Source organism: Bos indicus, chromosome 7 (genome assembly GCF_029378745.1).
Source record: "Bos indicus isolate NIAB-ARS_2022 breed Sahiwal x Tharparkar chromosome 7, NIAB-ARS_B.indTharparkar_mat_pri_1.0, whole genome shotgun sequence".
Classification (NCBI taxonomy): domain Eukaryota; kingdom Metazoa; phylum Chordata; class Mammalia; order Artiodactyla; family Bovidae; genus Bos; species Bos indicus.
Genome location: NC_091766.1, coordinates 68,877,326 through 68,898,645, shown reverse-complemented (window position 1 = coordinate 68,898,645; position 21,320 = coordinate 68,877,326). Strand labels below are relative to the sequence as shown.

General features: G+C 49.2%; 1 protein-coding gene across 2 annotated transcripts; it reads right to left on the bottom strand.

The window, feature by feature from the left end:
• Positions 1 to 203: 203 nt before the first annotated feature.
• On the bottom strand, positions 204 to 16,087 carry NIPAL4 (NIPA like domain containing 4). 2 transcript variants are annotated; one of them, XR_002181156.2, is made up of 7 exons: positions 15,763 to 16,087; positions 12,358 to 12,597; positions 8,807 to 8,863; positions 7,076 to 7,166; positions 4,310 to 4,470; positions 1,077 to 2,925; positions 204 to 587 (listed from the first exon to the last, which is right to left on the bottom strand). XR_002181156.2 is itself a non-coding variant. In XM_019965312.2 (6 exons), exons 1-6 carry the CDS (start codon positions 15,797 to 15,799, stop codon positions 2,297 to 2,299), a joined length of 1,215 nt encoding a protein of 404 aa, XP_019820871.2. In that variant the 5' UTR covers positions 15,800 to 16,087; the 3' UTR covers positions 204 to 2,296. The 2 variants fall into 2 exon arrangements, 1 of the variants encoding a protein (XP_019820871.2); XM_019965312.2 differs by having other exon boundaries at positions 204 to 2,925.
• Positions 16,088 to 21,320: the final 5,233 nt, after the last annotated feature.

Below are 21,320 nucleotides of genomic sequence, written 5' to 3'. Positions count from 1 at the left end.
CAACCTTTCCCTCTCTAGTGAAGGCTGGACTGCAGAAGACACTGGAGGGACAGGACCTCCTTGATAGCCACAACTCTCCAGAGATTGGGGCCTGGCCTGGCCCCCGACCCCAACCCTACCCCCCACCCCCCACTGCTCCGTCCACCAGCACTAGAAGAACCAGTTTAATTAGTCCATGTCCAAGGAGGGCCGAGATGTAAGCATCAAGTAAACACACTCAGAGGTCTTTATTACTGACCCTGCAGACCACACTCTCAGGGCCCTCAGATCACGGCCATTCTCAACATCCAACGGGTTGCATTGATTTTAGTTAGAGAAATCCACAGTCGTTCAAAATTGGGGCTTTGAGGCTGGAGTGCGTGCAGAAAGCCAGCCTGTTCATTGGTGCTCTAAGGCCAGCAGGAGTTTGGCCTGGGCTTGGCTGTACTGAGGGCCCGGGACATAAACACAGGCACAGGTATGGAGTTACACAGGGGGGCTCTACACCAGCTCGGGGGGCTGAGGGCCAGGGCTTCCTTCTTGACACATATACTGACTCCCTTACCTCCGTATCAATGATCCTTGAATCGACTGTCACATTCTCACTGCTAGAAAGAAGACAGGAAGGGAAACGATATTAATTCTCTCTCTCCAGCTGCTCTTGGTTTTTTGACTGCCTCCAGCCAAATGTTGGGGGACCACAGGCAGTCCCCAAAGCAGGTGGTGGTGCAGCAGTTGTGGCACACCGCCTCCCAGGGTGGGCAGCTCGTCAGTGGACTGGGGACTTGGTGGCAATCTGGTCCATGGCCAGAATGACACCTGGTACCTAGCTTATACCCCCACTTGGTCACTGAAGTTCAAAGCTGATCCCACTGGCCAAGCCTCTAGGGCTTCAGCCCAGAAGTTACCCAGAGGAGACTTCCCTAGCAGCCCAGTGGTTAAGACTTTGAGCTTCCACTGCCGAAGGGGACTTCCCTGTGGTCCAGTGGTTAAGACTCCGTGCTTCCACTGCAAGGGGCATGGGTTCAATCCCTGGTCTGGGAACTAAGATCCTGCATGCTGCATTTTAAATACACACACACACACCCAGAGGTTACCTTTGCCGCCTGGGTTCTTGGTCAGCCACCAGAGTAAACACAGGTTAGCCTCTGGTTTCCAGAGAGCTTGTGTCTGCTCTCTGACAAATCCTGACTCTGCTCCTCACTCTTCTCCCCATCTCCCCAAATCATATTGTGGTTTACTCCTTGAGGAAAAGGAAAGTGCATTCTACTCGACAACCAGGCTGCTTTTAAGAGTCGTGAACTGCTGTTCTCTTAGAGCGAGGCAGAATGAAACTCTGGGCTTGGCCAGCAGAGCTCGGCTGGGAGGCACCTTTTGTTGTGGTTGGTTGTGTTGTTTCGAGTTCTTGGACAACCACCTGAATGTCTCTGTGACCAGCTCCTTGGGGTGCATCTAGAGAGGGAAGGGGCCTTTCCAGGTGGCACTAACAGTAAAGAGCCTGCCTGCCAATGCAGGAGACATAAGAGACGTGAGTTCAACGCCTGGGTCAGGAAGATCCCCTGGAGGAGGGCACAGCAACCCACTCCAGTATTCTTGCCTGGAGAATCCCATGGACAGAGGAGCGGGCTTGCAAGAGTTGGGCATGACTGAAGCAACTGAGCACAGCACAGAGGGAAGGGTGGGGGTGAGGAGGATGGAAGCAGATGCTAAGCTCCAGGCTGGCTGCTCTGGGAATGGGGCTGGTGGCAGGGTTTCCCTGAGACATCAGGCGGCTTTCACAGTAAGAAGGTCAGCTGAGGTCTTGTTTCCGTGTCCGAAAATGAGGTGGCAACAGCAACAAGACATTTGACAAGAGTTGTGTGTCTATTAGTTCCAGACAGGGGGCATGGCGAGTTGCTCTCTGGGCCCTGGGGAGCCAGGTGCACTTCAGCCTTGGACTCGGGAACAGTGAGTCAGTCTCAGGAGGGGAACTTCCTGATGACCAGCATTTCAGGGAAGTTCCTGGCTTGCGCTACATTCAATGGGTCAAATCCGATCTTCTTCCCCACAACACAGGAAACAAGTGGGAAGGGAGGTCCAGGGGACCTGCTGGCACCAAGTAGTGTGTTTGGTCACTGAGGCTGTGTTTCCAGGAAGTGAAACCACCACTGCTCACTGAGTAGGGATTTTTCTCCTGGAAACAGCGATGAGGTATAAATGGAAGTCTCAAGAAAAGAGCCCATTGGTACGAGTTGTGTTGGAAGTAACCAGGTGGCTCTGAAATCAAGCCGTCAGGCTGTACCACAGGGCTCATCCTCTCACTTCTCTACTTCAGGCTTTACGAATGGGCTATAAACACTTTGGGCTTCTCTTCTGGTGATGGGGTGCTGGAGAGTTCCATGTTGTCCACCAGGACATTCTTGTCTCCAAGTCTAATGACACTGGGCTCTGGGGCAGGAGTGGCAGGTGGGTTTTTGTGCATGTGGGGCAGGCTGCTCCGGCTGATGTCCAGGTCTTTGAAAGCATGAAGCATGAATACACCCAGGATGATGGTGACAAAGCCAGAGAGGGTGCCCACGATGTCCACAGCCGACATCCTGTACCACTCCTTGAAGAGGATGATGGAGGAGGTCATCACCGTCGTGGTGAAGAACACGTAGTAGATGGGGAACACCAGGGAGGTGTTGAAGATGTCCAGTGCCCTATTGAGGAAGTTGACCTGAGTGCTGATCGAAAGCGCCAGCATGAGGGACAGGATGTAGGGGAGAGGGTGCCGTACAACCGGCAGCCCCTGGAAGAAGTTCCTAATGGTGATGCCCAGGCCCTTGCTGGAGGACACGGAGAAAGCCCCGATCACAGAGCAGATGGTGATGTAGATGAGGATGTTCCTTTGTCCGTAACGTGGGGCGACGACAAAGATGAGGATGAGGCAGGACACCAGCAGAAACACAGCAAACACGATGTACCCTTTGAGGGGGAGGGAGAGAAAGGACCTGAGCTGGGAGGATGCCATCAGCATCTAGAGCTCCCCACCCCCCATGGCAGCGGGATGTCACATTAAGAATCTGGGCACCGGAGGACTTCCCTGGCAGTCTAGTGGTTAAGACTCTGCACCTGCAATGCAAGGGGCGTGGGTTTATCCCTGGTTGGGAAACTAAATCTCTTCAGCTGTGTCTGACTCTGCGACCCTGTGGACCACCAGGCTCCTTGGTCCATGGGATTCTCCAGGCAAGAATACTGGAGTGGGTTACTATGCCCTCCTTCAGGGGATCTTCCTGACCCAGGGATCAAACCCACATCTTTTGCATCTCCTACATTGGCAGACAGATTCTTTACCACTAGTTCCTCCTGGGAAGCCCTTTTATATTATGCATGCTAAGTCACTTCAGTTGTGTCTGACTCTTTCTGACTCTACCGGGCTCCTCTGTCCATGGGATTCTCAAGGCAAGAGTACTGGAGTGGGTTGCCGTGCCCTCCTCCAGGGGATCTTCCCTTGCAAGGGATTGAAAGCAGGTCTCTTATGTCTCCCGCATTGGCAGCACATTCTTTACCACTAGCGCCACCTGGGAAGCTCGTCTTGTGGCATGGCCAAATAAAAAATAAGTAAAAATAAATAGAGAAATAAATCTGTGTTGTTAAAAAAGGAAATCTAGGCTCTGGAATCAAACATGGGTTCTGGTCCCAGCAACACAACTTTTTAATAACTTGTACAAGTTATTCATTAAACCCCTAAAATCTCAGTTTCCTCTTTGTAAAATATAAATAATAATAGGACCTTCCCTATAGGAGCTTTTTTTTGTGAGATTAAATGAGATAATATACTCAATTGACTGAATGCCCCCTCCCATTCATATATTGAAACCTAATCCCCTAATGTGACAGTATTTGGAGGTGAGGGTTTCAAAGGTGATTAAGTCGTAAGGGTAGAGCCCTCAAGAAGGGATTAGTGCCCCAGGGGACTCCAGAAAGCTCCCCTGCCCCTTCCACCAGGTGAGGACACCTGGTGGTGATGTCTATGAACGAAATCTATAGGGCTTGAACAAGGACTTGATGATGGCTTCCAGAACTGTGAAAAATTCCTATTATTTATAAGCCACCCAGTCTATGATATTTGAACTAAGACAGTACAAACAAAGCATTTAGAACAGTACCCATTACATAATAAACAGCATCAATACCTATCAAACTGGGACCCTATAAACTAGCCTTAGTACCAGCCCATCAGTTTTCTTCCCCAAACTTGCTTCCTCCTCCTCCTCCAGGTGGCAGCACCTGAGACGGTCATAACCCAGTCACCCCTCCCCAGGGTTCACCCCCAGCACCTTCCTGCTCAAGGGGAGCTGGAACCTACCTGTGTCTTTCATCTTGGCAGCCATCTCCATGATGGTGCTGATCTTCTCTTCCTCGGGGGCGTGTATCACCATCACTGTGCTGCCAGCCACGCAGATCACACAGCCCAGCTTCCCCAGGAGGTTCAGACTCTCCCCCAGGAAATACGAGGAAAAGATGGCACTGTGTGCAGAAGAGGAGAAAGGGCTCAGAGTAGCCAGGCTGGCCCCAGCATCCTGGAAAAAGGCCAGGGCAGAGCGAGGGCTCACTGCTTTCCCACGTGGGAGCTTTTCTGGACCCCTTGAAAATGTCTGAAATAGAAACTTACTTATGAGAGGGCTACAGTGTAGGCTGGAGGAATGGACAACAGCCACGTGAATTTCTTTCATTTTAGAGACGGAGAGTATCCCCAAACAGAAGAGTTGGAAGAGTCCTTCAGAGCCCTCTTGTCTAACTTCCTACCCAATGAGCACATCTTCTGTAACACTGCAAACAAATGTGAAACACTTTCAGCTTTGGCTTGTATATCTCTTGTGGCAAACAGCTCACCCCTTCACAATGCAGATGAATCCATTGTAGGTTCATTCTATGAGGTATTACCCAAATGTGGTAATTTCTACTTGTCCCATATCTTATTCCTTGCACCATACACAACAAATCCATTCCTTCCTCCATTTGTATATGCCAGTATAAACAACCATCATGACCATTACAGGCACTGTGTCTTGAGCACTTTATCAGCATGCACTGCATGTGTGCATGGGCAGTTGTGTCCAACTCTGTGACCCCATGGACTGTAGCCCACCAGGCTCCTCTGTCCATGAAATTTTCCAGGCAAGAATACTAGAGTGGGTTGCCATTTTCTACTCCAGGGGATCTTCCTGGCCCAAGGATCAAACCTATGTCTCTTGCATCTCCTGCACTGGCATTATGCTAGGAACTTTCTATTTATTACCTCGCTAACGTCTTACAACTCTGAGAAGTAAAAAATATACTTATGCCCATTTAATAGATGAGAAAACTGAGTCCCATAGAAGCTTAAATGGTGGCAAGATCACACAACTGGTAAGAGACAAGCCAGAATTTGAGCTCAAATTCTGTCTAATTATAAAGCCTATGGTTTTTCCCTCTACATCTCACTGAGGAGAATTGTGACTTGAGTCTTTTCTGGGCAAAATACCTCCAGTTCCTTGCTGTTCTTTGCTGATATGACTTTCATTCCTCCAAATGAGCTGGCAAAGGTGAGGTAGGATGGGAGGGAAATGGGACAAGACAAGTATGATCACTGGGGTGCGCTTCTGTTTCTTTACAAGGGTGGCATTATTTTAGGGTAAAAATCTGTTGGCTGACCTAAGGTCACCCAGTAAGCTTCATGAGTCCTGCTTAAAGAGATCAGGAAAGAAGGGACTATTGTCTAAGCTCCTCTAAATGTCTCCCATCTCTCCTCTAAAACTGCCAAAAGCATCTTACCTACGATGCCTTTTTACCAGCATTTGGTGGCCTTAGCAAAGGCAGGGGTCACAAAGTAAAGGGTTCCCTGCCTCTCCTAACTACCCAGGATGGGAATGTGTAAACTAACCAGATATGCAATCGTGGTATCACAGCCACATCAGCCAACTATGCAGTGTGAGTCATGGCTCTATCTGGTTTTTGACTATAGATGTTGCAAGATTATCTTCAAGCTGGTAAAACAAAACAGGAAATTACAGGTATGGGTGTGGTGGGCTGGCACTTACCAGGACTCCATGGTTAGGGCAACAATCAGAGCCAACTTCAAATGGGACTCAGGACCCCCATGGAGGAGGGGTCTTGTAGCTTGGGAGGAACAGGGCAATGGGAAGCACACATGTGTAATAGCAGTTATCTTTAAAATCATCAAACATTTTCCAGGAAACATGGCCTAGTGATTAAGCATCCAGACTCTGAAATTAGACTGCCTGGGAGGGAATCCTGGCTCAGTCTCCAGGGATCTGGGTGACCTTGGCCAAGATGCTTAACCTCTCTTGGTCTCAGGCCTCCCCTCCTTTCTAATTAGTAGGGATACTGTGAGGATTAAAGGTGGCGCACTGGTAAAGAATTGCCTGCAATGCAGAAGACTCGGGCTCAATACCTGGGTTGGGAAGATCCCTGGAGAAAGAATAGGCTACCCACTCCAGTATTCTTGCCTGGAAAATTCCATGGGCAGAGGAACCTGGCAGGCTACAATCCACGAGGTCACAAGAGTTGGACACGACTTACTGACTAAACAAGAACAACAACAAAAACCCTAAACACGTGTTAGCCATGGTTATTCTTCAGTGCCGATTCTGTACTGTGCACTTTCTGTGCATTATCTCGAGGCCTTGAAGCAGTGCCTTCAGGCAGGCCTTATGAACATCCCCACTTGGGAGATGGGAAATTGACGCTTAGAGTAGTTAAGTGACCTGCTGTGTACTGTAACTACAAAGTGGCAGAGATAAGGTTAGAACTCAGGACAGTTAATCTAGGGCTTGTCCTTTCAATGTGTGTGCTGCTTCTACTATGGCACCAAAACACTGGCATGAGACCTTCAGCCTGGTGGCAGGGACAGCCCTTTCCCTGGATGGGGCTTGGCCTGCCCCTTCACTGCCCAGGCGGTCTAAGGGATGCTAGAACAATGGGCAGCACGCAATCCCCAGTGCAGAGCCTCTTTCCGGGAGCTGGGACTGACCCAGGTCCCTGACTGCAAGTAGCGATTGACCCCATATGGCAGTTTCCGACATCAACTGAAAACATGAAGGAGTCAGAGAGAGCAGGAGAGGTGACTAACCTAATGAGGATACTCAGCGCTCCCAGAGGGGTGACGACTGTGGCAGGAGCGAATGCGTAGGCCCCGAAGTTGGCAACTTCCCCAGCAGCCACTAGGAAATGAAGGGTGAGAAGAGGTCACAGTGGCTCTGACCCACCATCTCCAGCCCAAATGAATGTGGGTGGAGACAGCTTCATTCGGTGTTCACCCGTTCACAGAATCCCAGACCAGCATTCATCACAATCCCGATCCTTACGCTTTCTCCCTGCAGAATCTCATCTAAAGGTCAGGCCCAGACCATCCTGACCAAATCCTCTCATTTTAAAGATAAGGAGATGGCCTAGAGTCCAGGGTCATATGGCGCCTTCTTGTTCTAGAGGTCTCTTGGCTTCTAGCCTAAGCACGGTTAAGGGTATCTCAGACCAATGATTGGTCTGTATGATTAAAGTAAGTTCTAAAAAGTGGGGCAGCAAGGAGATCAAACCAGTCAATCCTAAAGGAAATCAACTCTGAATATTCATTGAAAGGACTGGTGCTGAAGCTGAAGCTCCAATACTTTGGCCACCTGATGCAAAGAGCCTACTCATTGGAGAAGACTGCGTTGCTGGAAAAGATTAAGGGCAAAGAGGAGAAGGAAGCAACAGGATGAGCTAGTTGGATGACATCATTGACTCAGTGGACATGAATCTGAGCAAACTCTGGGAGATGGTGAGGACAGAGAAGCCTGGCATGCTGTAGTCTCTGGTGTCGCAGAGTCAGACATGACTTAGTGACTGAACAACAACTAGAAAGTGTTAATTATCAAATAAAGAAACAGCCACAGTCATCGATTTTCCAGGTACCAAATGGTCCATGGAGCTGTCTTTCCCAGAGTAGTTGTGGATAGTCGTAGACTGACAGGCAGGGGGTTAGACAGACATTCCCAAAGGGTCTACTTCTCCCCAAGTGAGTTTCCAGTTTGCAGACTCCTGCCTCTCTGCTCATAGAGAATGACCTGGGTCTGCCCTTTGAAAGCAGGTGATGAATGTGATCACTCTAGCTGAGACAGGGATCAAAACCTGACTTAGGGGATTATAAACAGAAAGCTCACTACTTCTCCATCCAACCTAAAGAATTAGGGTTTGAAAGCCAGACAGGGTGGTGGAAAGTGGGAGGAAATGTGTGAAGGTGCAAGTTTGGACAAACCTTAGGTGGCAGACCAGTCACATCCTAAGTGACTCAATAACTGCTGTGGAATGGGACGGCTGAGTTAGGAGTCCTGGGCTGTGCCCTGTAGGAGTCTGGGAGACTCTGCCCAGCAGTCATAGCTCCCTGCCTTTCAGGGGAAGTTGAGAAATTACACCTTTATCATGACCAGTTCTGTACAAACCTCTCTGGGGACAGATGCTTTGTGGATGAAAGACATCACTGTGGATGGAGAAAGTAACCGGAGGGGCCAGGTAAACTGTTCTACCTGCAAAGACTATCAAGCTTTCCCCCTTAGAAATCTGGGCCTTGGGTGCATATTTTGCATAATAGAGACATCTGTTCCTTCTTTCATCTCTGCCTCTATCATCAATAGGGCAGTGTCCTTAGTAGCAAAGAATCCTCTTACAAGGGACTTCTCTGGTGGTCCAGTGCCTAAGATGTTGAGTTCCCAAAGCAGAGAGCCTAGGTTTGACCCCTGTTTGGGGAACGAAGATTCTGTGTACGGCAACTAAGACTGGGTACAGCCAAAAAAAAAAAAGAGAGAGAGAGAAAGGACCTACTTACTCGTGAGAAATCCAGCCCACCACATTGAGTCCTTCAGGTAGCCATAGCCTCCATCCACTGTAGAAAGGAATGGGCACTAAGTTAGAGGTTGGCCACACTTTCCCGGGACCTTTCCTTCCCTCCTTTCCCTCCCCAGCCTCCAATGGTTCGGTATGCAGCAGCTGTGGTGCATCCTCCAGGCTTCCTTCTGGGCCCTCTCCTGAGCAAGTGCATCCTATCCAGTTTTAAATTCCATCTGGACGCTCATGTCCCTAGTTCATGTATGCATCCTGATCCTTTCTCCTGAGCCCTGATGTGTATCTGGTTACTTACTCGACAACTCTTGGGTCTATCACAGGCATCTCAAACTCTGTCCTAAATGGAACTCTTGATTTTAAGATGCTCCCACCCACCAAATGAGGGCTTCCCAGGTTGCTCAATGGTAAAGAATCCTGATAAAGGAGATGCAGGTTTGATCCTTGGGTTGGGAAGATCCCCTGGAGAAGTAAACGGTGACCCACTCCAATATTCTTGCCTGGGAAATCCCATGGACAGAGGAGCTAGGTGGGCTATAGTCCATATAGTCGCGAAAGAGTTGACAAAACTTAGCGACCAAAACAATAACCCGCCAAATGAAACTCAGTAAGGGGACCTCCGAGTATCTAGTTGCTTGATCCAGAAACCAGGGAACCACACTGGACCCTCCCATTACTCCATTGTCTAAATACAGTCCATCCTGGGCATTCTGTCTCCAAAGAGCATCTACGCGGGTCCACTCCACTGCCACCACCCAACTCCCAGGCGCTATTACTTCTGGCCTGGGAGGAGGCAAGCGCCTCCTAGGACTCCTCCAGCTCAATCCTGTCCCTTTATAATCCATTCCTTTCATAGTAGCCAGGGGTTTTTAACAATTATGTCACTCCTCAGCTTAGAGCTGGCCAGTGGCTTCAAAATACTCTTAGGATAAAGACCAGAATTCCTAACAAGCCTGATCCTAGTTCTGACCCTGCTCACCTCTCCAAAGGCATCTCCCACCACTCTTCTTACTATAGTCCAGCCACTCCGGCTGTCTTTGTGTTCTTCAAAAATGATGAGTTTGTTTTGGCCTTAAGGGCTTTGTGTGTGTTTTTCCGTGTTCAGAATAGTCTTCTTAACAATACTTGCCTGTATCTTTACCTACTCTACAGGTCTCCACTTGACGTTGCTTTCCCTTAAATGCCCTCCCTTGGGTTTTTCTCTCATCACACTCAGTTCTTCTCTTTAGTGACACTTACTGTCTATCATTTGAATTTATCTATTTCTTTTCTGGCATTTCCCCTACTAAAATGGAAGCTCCATGAAGCCAAGAATTGTGTCTGCTTTGGTCACATGATGGACTCAGAGCCTGGCACATAGTTAGCTCAAGGTTAGCAATGAGGAGGAGGAGGAGGTTAGCGATGAGGAGGAGGAGGAGGAGGATGGGTTTTAGACTGTTTTGTCTAAAACTTGAATGTGGTTTTTTTGTAAATGCCCATTTTTCTAAGATAGCCCTTAGCTTTCATCAGGTTCTTAAAGGAGTCAGAATCTCCCATAAAAGCTAAGAGCTCTGAGAGCATTTTATTGAGTTGAAATCTCAGAAGGTATTGAAATAGCAGATTGGAGAAAAAAACTCATTCCAGGAAAGCCGCCTTTCTGAATGATCAATGATACTCGCCCTGCTCTCTCCTGAGTGCAAGCAGCTGGTTTTCTGGTACTTTAGGAGGTCTCCAGCCTTTGAACACTTGTCCGGAAGTAGAGATAGAGCAGCAATGACCGCTGACCCCGACTTTATCCCCAAATCTCACAGCTCTCCATTTTTAGAGCACATCTGACTCTAGTCCTGGGTATCCAACTGTGTGTCAGGCCCTCCCACTTAGATCACAGTAATACTAATACTAGTGCTCAGTCTGTGCCAAGTATCTCTCTAAACACACTGCATATCTCCACAACAATCCTTTAGCCTGGACTATTCCTATCCCCAGTTTGTCAGATGAGGAAGCCGAGACACAGAAAAGTGAGTTTTCTTGCCCAGGATCACATCACCAGGAACCAAGGAGCTAGAGCTGGTACTCAAAGAGTCTGCTTCCAAAGCTCAGTGTCCCGCAGAACATTAAATTGCACACATCCAAACCTGAACACATCATCTTCCTATAAACCTGCTCCTCCTGAATCCTTTATCTCAGAAAATAGCACCATCATCTTCTCAGTTGTCCAAATTGGAGAGTTCTGAGTCATCCTGACTCACTTTTTCACCCTCCCTTTGGAGCCACTCAGTCTTGTCCAACTCTTTGCAACCCAGTGGACGGCAGCATGCCAGGCCTCCCTGTCCATCACCAACTCAAACTAATGTCCATCGAGTCAGTGATGCCATCCAACCACCTCATCCTCTGTCGTCCCCTTCTCCTCCCGCCTTCAATCTTTCCCAGCATCAGGGTCTTTTCCAATGAGTAGGTTCTTCGCATCAGGTGGCCAAAGTATTGAAGTTTCAGCTTCAGCATCAGTCCTTCCAATGAATATTCAGGACTGATTTCCTTTAGGATTGACTGGCTTGATCTCCTTGCAGTCCAAGGGACTCTCAAGAGTCTTATCCAACACCACAGTTCAAAAGCATAGATTCTTTGGGATTCAGCTTTCTTTATGATCCAACTCTCACATCCATATATGACTACTAGAAAAACCATTTTCCCCATGATAGCACTTAACATGCTACAGAACCGTTGCTCATTGACTTGCCTATCTCTCTCACTCAACCCAATGACCCACAAGGGCATTGTGTCCCCAGGTCTAGCATCGCACCCAACACACAGTAGGGACATAATGAATGATGATTAAATGGCGAGATTCTTTTACATAGGATTCCTTTTCTCAACAACTGTTTCATGGATACACATCTTATTTTCCAAACAAGCAAATCCCAGTGGACAGAGACTCAGTAATTCTTTCGTAGCCTATAGAGGAGCTCAGATTGATAGTTAGTGAGGACACATTACTGCCTGACACTGTTATGGGCAGAAGTTTTATATTCCCATCTTTTATGGAAGTTATGCCTTGCCTACAATGACACAACCAATAAGAAATAAAGCCAGGGGACTTCTTTGGTGGTCTAGTGGCTAAGACTCCATGCTCCCAATGTAGGGAGCCTGTGTTTGATCCCTCGTCAGGGAACTAGATCCCACATGACATAGCTAAGACTTCTCATGCCACAACTAAAGATCCCGCATTCAGATCAAAGATCCCAAGTACCGCAACTAAGACCTGGTGCAGCCAAAAACAAAAAACAGAACTAGACGTGGGGTTTCGTAGTCTTGGCCCTGGGACTTTTCCCTGTCTTCACCCCAATTAACTGATCATGTAGTTCTCATGAACTACTGGATTATAAAGGAGGGTCTCCTGCTGGTGGGTGAGATTCCCAGTGGGACTGACAGAAGGCCTTTTGTGCCCGTCTAGGACCAGCTCGCAAGCTGCTCCAGTGGGCCCACAAATAGAGGCTCACAGGGCTGGCTGAGGGCTTGCCACCTAACACCCCATCCACACCTGCCCCCTCAGGAGCCTACCAGCCCGCGTGGCGCCCGAGGCCACCAGTCGCTGTAGGCCCTTCTTCTTGAGGATGATGCTGCTGCCGACGAGGAAGCTGGACAGGATGGCCAGCCCCAGACCGACGTAGAAGCTGTAGTTCTTCCTGAACCTCTCCTGCCAGCTGTTGGAGGTGACATTGCTGGGCACCTCGGGCTGGAGGTCACTGATGATCTGGCACAGGACTTTTTGGGAGGAGCAGTACAGGCTGATAAGGGAACCTGGGAAGAGCATGGTGAGAGAGTCAGGTGGGGACATCTGCGTGCTTTAGAAGCACTGGGACTGGCCACTGTTTCAGACTCCATGCTTCAGCTACTACCGCATTCCATCCACATCCCGGGCTCCAAACTAAAAAGGAACAGTTAAGGTTCACCGAGTGCTTACTCCAGACAAGGGACTTTATGAACTCAAGTCCTTCCAACCACATGTCAGATAAGCACTGTATTTGATTCCCATTTCATAGTTGTGGAGATGGAGGCCATGAGAGGTCAGGAACCTTGCCTAAGAACACAGGCTGTCTAACTCCAGAGCTCCAGCACCTCATCACTAAGCCAGAAAGATGCTCCCACACACCAAACAGGGTCCCCCCAGCTCTCAGGCATCACTGAATCCAACCTCCTGGCCTCCACAGGAAACATCTCCCACCCTCCGGGCACAGAGGCCTCCAACAGCTCAGGAGCACACATATTCTCCCCTTCCAGAGGCTTCTTCACTTACATATACTTAACTCCAGCCACAACAGGGAGTCCCTACAAGTAACAGGAGGGAGCGAGGCTGGAGTGCACAGCCCCTCTGAGGCCTGAAGGTGATGAAATACCAGCATCCTTGTCTATGAGAACCAACCATCCCAGGTCTTACTTCGAAGACCTCTGATGCACATGGTCAGTGGCTGGGGCCTCCTTCAGGCCTCAGAGGAATCAGGGTCCCTGCCATCCCACACAGGCTTTGTCTAGGCTCTCTTTCTAAGTCCCTGAGTCTGCAAGAGTCATCAGTTCTCATGCCCTTCAGCTAGCACACTCTTGCTGGTTCTTCTGGCCCAAACAGCAAGGACAAGAGGACAAACCTGGGCATGAGAGGCAGACCCTTAGTCAGTAGAATGAAGCTGCCCAAGTTCAAGGAATCAATACAAAACACAGGCTGAGACTCATAGGGCCCACCGCTCCAGAACTTTCCAGGAGCATCTTTGTCATGGAAATGGCACAGTGATGATGTCTAGGGTTTTACCTGAAGAAACTGGGGCCCTGACAAGCTCGGTAACCTGGGGCTACATTGGCGATAAGCAGTGAAACCAGAATTATTTCTCAAGTGAATAGAATGCCAAAGTCCATGCTCTCAGTCACTACATACCCTTCTCAAAGCAGGCGGCAAGGGGGCTGGGTTTCACTCAGCCTCTTGAAGGTTATCTTAAAATATGAACTCACTACTAACATTTAAAAATCAGGAGATTTCCCACAAAAACTCCACTTCAGGGCTGCCTTTGCTTACCTCGCTGGGTATGCGGTCCCATAGGCAACCGCTGGCCACAGCTCAGCAGGGTTTTTGTCCCTAGATAGGACATGATCTTTGCGATTGCCCCGAGTCCATACCCAGCTCTCTTCAGTCATCATTGTTTTGTTCTCGGCCCCTTGAAGCATCTGAGTTTGTGACTTTTGGTGGAGAAGGTCTTTTTCAAACTGTGTGTCACAAAGACCCAAGCTCCCATGCCAAGGATATAACGCTGGGCCTAGCACTTCCCCTTGGGCCAAGCTAGACCTCTGGGCCTGCACTGGAAGAGCCTCAAAGCCAAAAAGGTGAGGCAGCTTTAGCTCTGGCACACCTGGAGCACAGAGTGGCATTTTGGTGGAACAAAGGAAGGGTGATGTTGACCTTGCTTCCACAGCAGAGAAAGCATGGAATAGCAGCAGCCCATCTAACTGTCTTTCTTCTCAGCTGGGAAAACGGAGGCCCTGAGATGGGGAAGGATTTGCTTGAGTCTCACAAAAGCCTGGAGGCAGAACTGGGTCTGGAACCTAGCAGAGACACCCAGGCATCTTTTGCAGTGGGAGACTTCTCTTTCCCACACCTGTGTCACAATCCAGAGAAGAGGAGATGAGAAACCATCTGGGTCCTTAATCAGACTTGTCCTGACTGCTCACTCCTGTTCCTCCACTTGGACAGGAGTCAAGTCCTGGGAGTTCCCTGAGCTCAGGAAAAGAGCCAGAGCTGGGAGGATGCTGGCCAAGGAAGGCAACTCCTCAGAGGAAGTCCAAGCCCACCCCCACGCCCTTCCTCTGCCCTCCTGAAGGTACACCTCCAGCAGGTGGAGCCAAAGGGTGGGCTTAGCAGTTTGGGCCTGAGGCGCCCATGGAGCTTAGTGCCTCCATCAAGTCAAGTCTTCCCAGAGAGGGGCAAGAAAAGGAGAGAAGGCTGAGGGCCAAAGGGAACCCAATCCTGAGGAGGATGCGCAGCTGGCCAATGGATGCTGGGCCAGATGATCCCTACCTCTCCCCTAGAATATGCTAGGACTGGAACATATTTATCCCCAGGGGAAGGTGAGGCTGAAAATGGACTGCATTGTTGTTCAGAAAACCAAAGACAGCCAACACCCAACAGGCCTGTTTTGAAAGCTTCACTGGAGAAGAGAAGTTAGAAAAAACACGGATATTCCATAGGCTGCAATACCAGGACAGGTAGAAAAATGGAGATATGCCAGAAAATGGGGTGAGCACAGTGGTGTGAGCACAGTTTTTGGAATCCAAGAGCCCTGGTTTTATATTCCATATCCCCACAGTATTACTTTGAGCAAGTTCATCGGCCTTTTCAGAGCCTCAATTTCTGTCTGTGGAATGATGACAGAGGTGGTAATATCTACCTGCCTTCTAGAGCTGTGTTAAGGATTAGTTGGGATAATGCAAGTGAAAAGCCTAGCTCAGCATCTTTCCTTTTCCTTTCCTGGGTTGTTCCTTTCCTCTTTTTCCTAAAAGGTGGATATGGGTTTGAGGGTGGTGGGGCTCTGTGCCCACTCCCCTGTCTCTGGTGAGCCCCAGGGAGACAGGCCTGGGCAGGTACTAATATCCAAAGCAACTATACATAAAAGAAACCCCAACACGCTCCCCTCAACCCTTTGGATGGACCAGCTCCAATCAATCAAGCCACGCCTCCTTCTCCCACTCCCCGCTCTTCCCCCTCTCCCTGGCCCCTAGGTCCAAAGAGGGGGAAAGTCAGCCAGAAGCCTGCTCCTTCCTTAGACGGGCCGAGAATTGAGGTGGGGTGACAAGTGCGGACCCCCTGCCCCGTTTGGGGTCCCCTGGTAGGAGAGGACGCGGAAGAAAGGAGCAGCGCGAAGGAAGGGAAGGCAAAGCGCAGGGTGCACCGGGTCCCCGCCGGTCCCCGCCGGCTCCACGCACCGTTCTCGCAGCTGCTGTTGCTGGCCGGCAGCTCCATGGGGCTCTGGGCGCTCGCACCGACTCACGGGCTGCCGGCACCCCGGCTCCCCGGCTCCCCGGCTCCGGAGCAGGTGGCTGAGAACTGTCCCAGCGTGGCCGGCGTGAGAGGAGCCGCTGGGGTCGGGACCCGGGGGTGGGGAGAATGACGCGCCCCAGAGGGGGAGGGTCCCCGGGGAGGAGCCACCCGGCCTCTTGGGCAACGCTCGAGCTGCCCGCGGAGGGGTGCATGCCCTCCTGGGGTGCGGAGGCTGCCTGGCACACTGCGAGGGATCACCACCGCACACCACAGGGTGCGAGAGGGCGGCCCCCGGGCGCCGCCCCGCCGCACGATGCCGGACGACACCCAGTTCCGTCCCCGATGACAGTTGATGGGCTGCAGCCTGGCTGCAGAGGGAGCAATTTTCTGGCCGAGGTGGAAGTGGGAATGTGGGGGTGGAAAAGGGGGCTCTGCTGCCAGCTGGAGCCCTCTCGGGCCAGGGGTGTCTGGGACCCTGATTTTTTTTTCCTTTCTGCCTGCCTTCCCGCCTCCCTGCCTTATTCGTTCATTCTACGTACCTACGATGGGCACAGGGACATTAATAGGTAACAGGTACACAAAGTAGATACTCAACAAATGGTCCATACATATATGTGGAATGAATGAGGGGTAGAAACTTGGTAAACTGAATGAGAGAAGGGAATGAAGTACTTAGAGATCAAAATGAATCAGAAATATTCCCTGTCCCCTAAGAACCTTATAAATCATTAATAGGAGAAACAAAATGGGATCAACTCCCCAGAGACTGGGGCTTTCCAAATCACCATTAAAAAGAAAAATGGAGGTGAGGGAAAGTACATTTGTTACTGTGGGGTCTAGTAAAAAGTTCAAGAAACACTGAGCTAGACCATAAAAACACGTGGGCAGTCCTTGCTTATGGGCCAGTCACAGCTGTTAGTGCTGAAAAGTCCCCAGTTCATTTAATCCTCGTGACAACCTTACTTGTAGCTTTATGATTTAAAGAAAGGATATCGAGGCACAGAGAGATCGAGCAACTTGCCCTGGGGTCCCAGCTAGGAAGTGCAAGAGCCCAAATGAAATGCATGCTCCTAGCAGCCACACCAAGCCTGGCATTTTAGGCCAAAATAATCTTGTGCTCCCAAGTAGCGAGGACATGGGACTGCCATGTTGTGGTCAGTTCTGTTAGGTCACTGGCCTCCTGGAGGAAATAGCTTCTTAAAGTAGTTATTTATTGAGTCCTCACTTCCAAACAGGTACTAAAGCCTTACAGGCATGTTTTATTGAAGCCTTCTGTGAGGTGGATGCTACCCTCCATGGTATAGATAAGGGAAAATTGTATAATTTTTTGATTATGAAATAATTTTGAATTTACAGAAAAGTTAAAAAAATATTACAGAGAGTTCCCATACCTGCCACCAGTTTCCCATAATAACATCTTATATAGGAATAGAAAAAGTCATATTTTAAATACGGAGAAACACACCCCTCCCAACACCACAAGGTCCCATAGCTAGTAAGTGAGGGTGTCAAGAGTAAAAGAGTTGCTGCGCCCCGAGCTGTCTCCCCAGTCACCACCCTCCATCCTTTAATGGTGGCCTTCTAGCTGGGCCTCAAAGGATGGGTTCTTCCAGCATGTGGCTTCCCTTAACTTACTGAATGACTTGAAAAAGTTACCTTGTCTCCAAAAGGTTCTGTTTCCTTACCTGTCAAATAAGACAACCCTTTCTGCTCCTTTCTGTCTGTGTGTGTGTGTCTGTGTGTATTCATTATCTGTAAACTTTACCATGGGGTCTAGGGTAGGGTAGGTAGGGCAGAAGTCCAGAGATTAGAAAGGAAAGGGAAGCAACAGATCCAAGTTCATATGTCTTTACCCCTAACATCCAAGCTTGTCCCTAACCTTGGAGGAATGTGGCAGTGGGGTCCAAACGGAGGTGAGTACTTCTCAAGACCAGCATGAATTGGAATGCACAGCAGCCAGAAACAGATTGGCCCTCCTGGGAAACTTCAGATTGGCCCTCCTGGGTACTTCGTTACAGAAAAATGAATGAGTCTATGCCACCACGAGGGAGAACATGACAAGAGAATTTAGTTTGTCTTTGCTCTTACCTGGGCTTCCCAGATGGTGCAGTGGTAAAGGATACACCCGGCAACGTAGGAGATGCAAGAGACACAGGTTCGATTCCTGGGTTGGGAAGATGCCCTGGAAAAAGGAAATGGCAACCCACTCCAGTATTCTTGTATGGAAAATCCTGGAAAACAGAGGAGCCTGGCGGGCCACAGTCCATGGGGTCGCAAAGAGTTGGACACGCCTGAGCATGCGCACACTCTTAGCTAAGCATTTCTGCCACTCAGATCCCACCTGTGCTATAAAACAGAGTCCATCTCTGAGGCTGGCCAAGGTACAACCCTCAAACTCTCACTGCATTTTTCCAAGGACACAGGACAAGAGAGATGGAGTGCTTCGCTTTAGCCTGGGCTTTTTAAGTCACAAGAGAAGATCTTGGGTTATCACTGCCTTATGCCAGAGCTGAGCCTAGATCGTGGGAGACAAATACATGCCTGCTCTTTAATACATTAACTGTATACATGCTTGTGATTTGTGGAGCTGCTAAATTTCAGACTATGGGTTAGGGGCCCCCTTGCCCAGTTTAAGGGCAATACTGAGTTCACCCTGTGCTTTGAGGCAGGGCTTCTCAGAGTTAGATGGATTTCATGTTTTAGGGCAAAGGGCTGAGGTAGAGGGAACTGGGATCTATTGGAGGGCCTTCTACACCCTCTCTGGGCCTCCAGGTCCCTGTTTGTTCTAGGAGGGGGTGGAGCCTCCCCAGGCTGGCATCTAACATCCCGGGAGTGCAGACATGAAGGGCCCCATTGAACTGCAGGCTCCTCGGCTGCTGTCCTGACAAAGCCCTTTTCTCCCTGAGCCACAATAGCCCTGTCAGGTAGGTAGCAGGGCCTGCAGCATTGTCTCCCCAGAAAAGAACAACAGGGTTCACTGTCCATCTGAGGCTCAGTCTCCCAGGGGAGGGCGGGTAGCTTTGGAAGAGTCTAACCAGTCAGAGACAGATGGGCTCTGTCCTTAGCCAGCCAGGGATGGGCGAACCAGCTACATCTCATTTGGCCACTTATTCAGGGAGGAGCAGGAAAACAAATTTACTAAAACCCGAATTCCTAAAAATTTGGCTTTTTAAGTACATGTCCAAATATTTGATGTTATAGAGCTGCACTGTCCAATACGGTAGCCACCAGCTCCATGTGGCTATTTAGAACTTAGAAAGCAGCTAACCTGAACTGTGCTTTATGTGTAAAACGGGAACTGTTACCATCTGGGGCCAGATAACCCTCTGTTGTGGGGGGGCTGTCCTACGTACTGTAGGGAGTTTAGCAGCATCCCCAGTCTCTGCCCTTTGGATGCCAGTTGCACACACATACCTCAGCCTGCCATCCTCTACCCCTCTTGGTTCTGATAACCAAAAATATCCCAGACAATTGCCAAAATTGCCCCAGATCAAGAATCATCCAGATTTCAGAAACTTAATAAGAAGAAAAGGTATACAATATCTCATTCAATAATTTTCTAGTATTGATTACACGTTGACATGATTATTTCTTGGATATACTACATTAGGTACAACACGGAAGTGTGGTGCTGGAGAAGACTCTTGAGAGTCCCTTGGACAGCAAGGAGATCAAACCAGTCAGCCCTAAAGGAAAGCAACCCTGAATATTCACTGGAAGGACTGATGCTGAAGATGAAACTCCAATACTTTGGCTACCTGATGTGAAGAGCTGACTCATTGGAAAAGATCCTAATGCTGGGAAAGACTGAAGGCAGAAGGAGAAGGGAGTGACAGAGGATGAGATGGTGAGATAGTATCACTGACTCGATGGACATGAGTCTGAACAAACTGCAGGAGATAGTGAAGGACAGGGAAGCCTGGTGTGCTGCAGTCCATGGAGTTGCAAAGAGTAGGACACAACTTAGTGACTGAACAGCAATCAATTATTAAAACTACTTTTCTCTACTTCTTTTTACTTTTCATAAAGTGGCTACTGAACAATTTCCAATTATTGGGTTGGCCAAAAAGTTCATTTGAGTTTTGCCATATGATCTTACAGAAAAACCCAAACAAACTTTTTGGCCAACCCAATATATATAGAATGCGGCTCACATTCTTTTTCTTATCGGACAGTACTCTTACAGAGGAAGAGACTGAGGGCCAGAGAGGAAAGATGACCTGTGGTGGTTTACAGAGCAACACAGAGGCAGAGGCAGAGTTCCAATCAGGTTTCCAGACTGGCACCCCAGACCAATGCTTCTAGTCCCACACAGTTTCACAGCAGAAAGGATATCCTAAAATTGATATATGGGATGTTTCCAGTGTGGTGTGGCTGCAAAGCAGTGGAGGAAGAATATAGAGTAAAGACATGAGTAATAGAAATGTTATTTATAGAGGGCTTGCTATATATTTTGTGTATGCTCATTTAATCTTTGCAACAACCGTGGGAAGCAAAGGTTTATTATTTTCCAGTCCAGTGAGGACACAGCCTGTAATGTGAGAAGCCAAGAATTAAAGGCAGACACTCTCTTCAATACCACACACACTACTTACAGTCCCAAGTCTAGTACCATCCCATGAGACTTGGGTAGGCCACTTTTCCTCCTGGCATCCTATACCAGGTAAAGGGGCTGGAAAAGATGCAGCTTGTGGTCCTTTCCAGTCCTGGAGAGCTGGTCTTCAGGGCAGGGAGGGGATGGACAGAGTGCTGTCACCTCCTCCAGGCTGACCTGGAATCATAGGAATCTCGACGATAGGTATGCAGAGGCCAGCCCACTCTCCTCTGGGTGGTTCCCTGTGATGGTTGCTGGCCTCAAAGAGAGCTTTACTGTCTTACACTCATAAAGTGCATAAGAAATAATGCTTAGAATGGACACCAGTGCACTCAGACTGGCCCGAAGAATGAGCACTGTGCCCAGAGATGGGGTCCACAGGCAACTGGCATCAATCATGATTATTAAAACAGCACATCAAATCCTTCCTCTCTATGGTAAGCACTGTGCAGGCACTGGGCATCGTAATTCCTGACTCTGGGTACTGGGTACCATTTTAAGTCCCATTTTATAGATGAAGGAACTGAGGTCCAGAGAAGTGGTGGGAGGACTTTGCCAAAGTCATACACAGAGGTAGGGACCAAATTTCAAGCTGGGCTTGGGCATCCCCAGAGTAGTGCTCTTAACCCAGGCACTGGTTTAAGGAGCCCAGAGACTTCTTCCCAGACCTCTTCCTGGCTGTTTTGTATGGGATAGCTGGGAAGATTGGCACCATCCAGAAACTATATGGAGCAGCCATACAACCTTCTCATCAACCATCCTTCAGAGTTAGAGATGGAAGGGCTCAATGAATCCCACCTTCTGAGTTGGCAGATGGGGAAACCGAGGCACAGAGAGAGGTAAGGTCATGCCCAGCATCACTCTGTTAATTAGTGGCAGAATCAATGCTTCACCCACAGTCACTGGAAT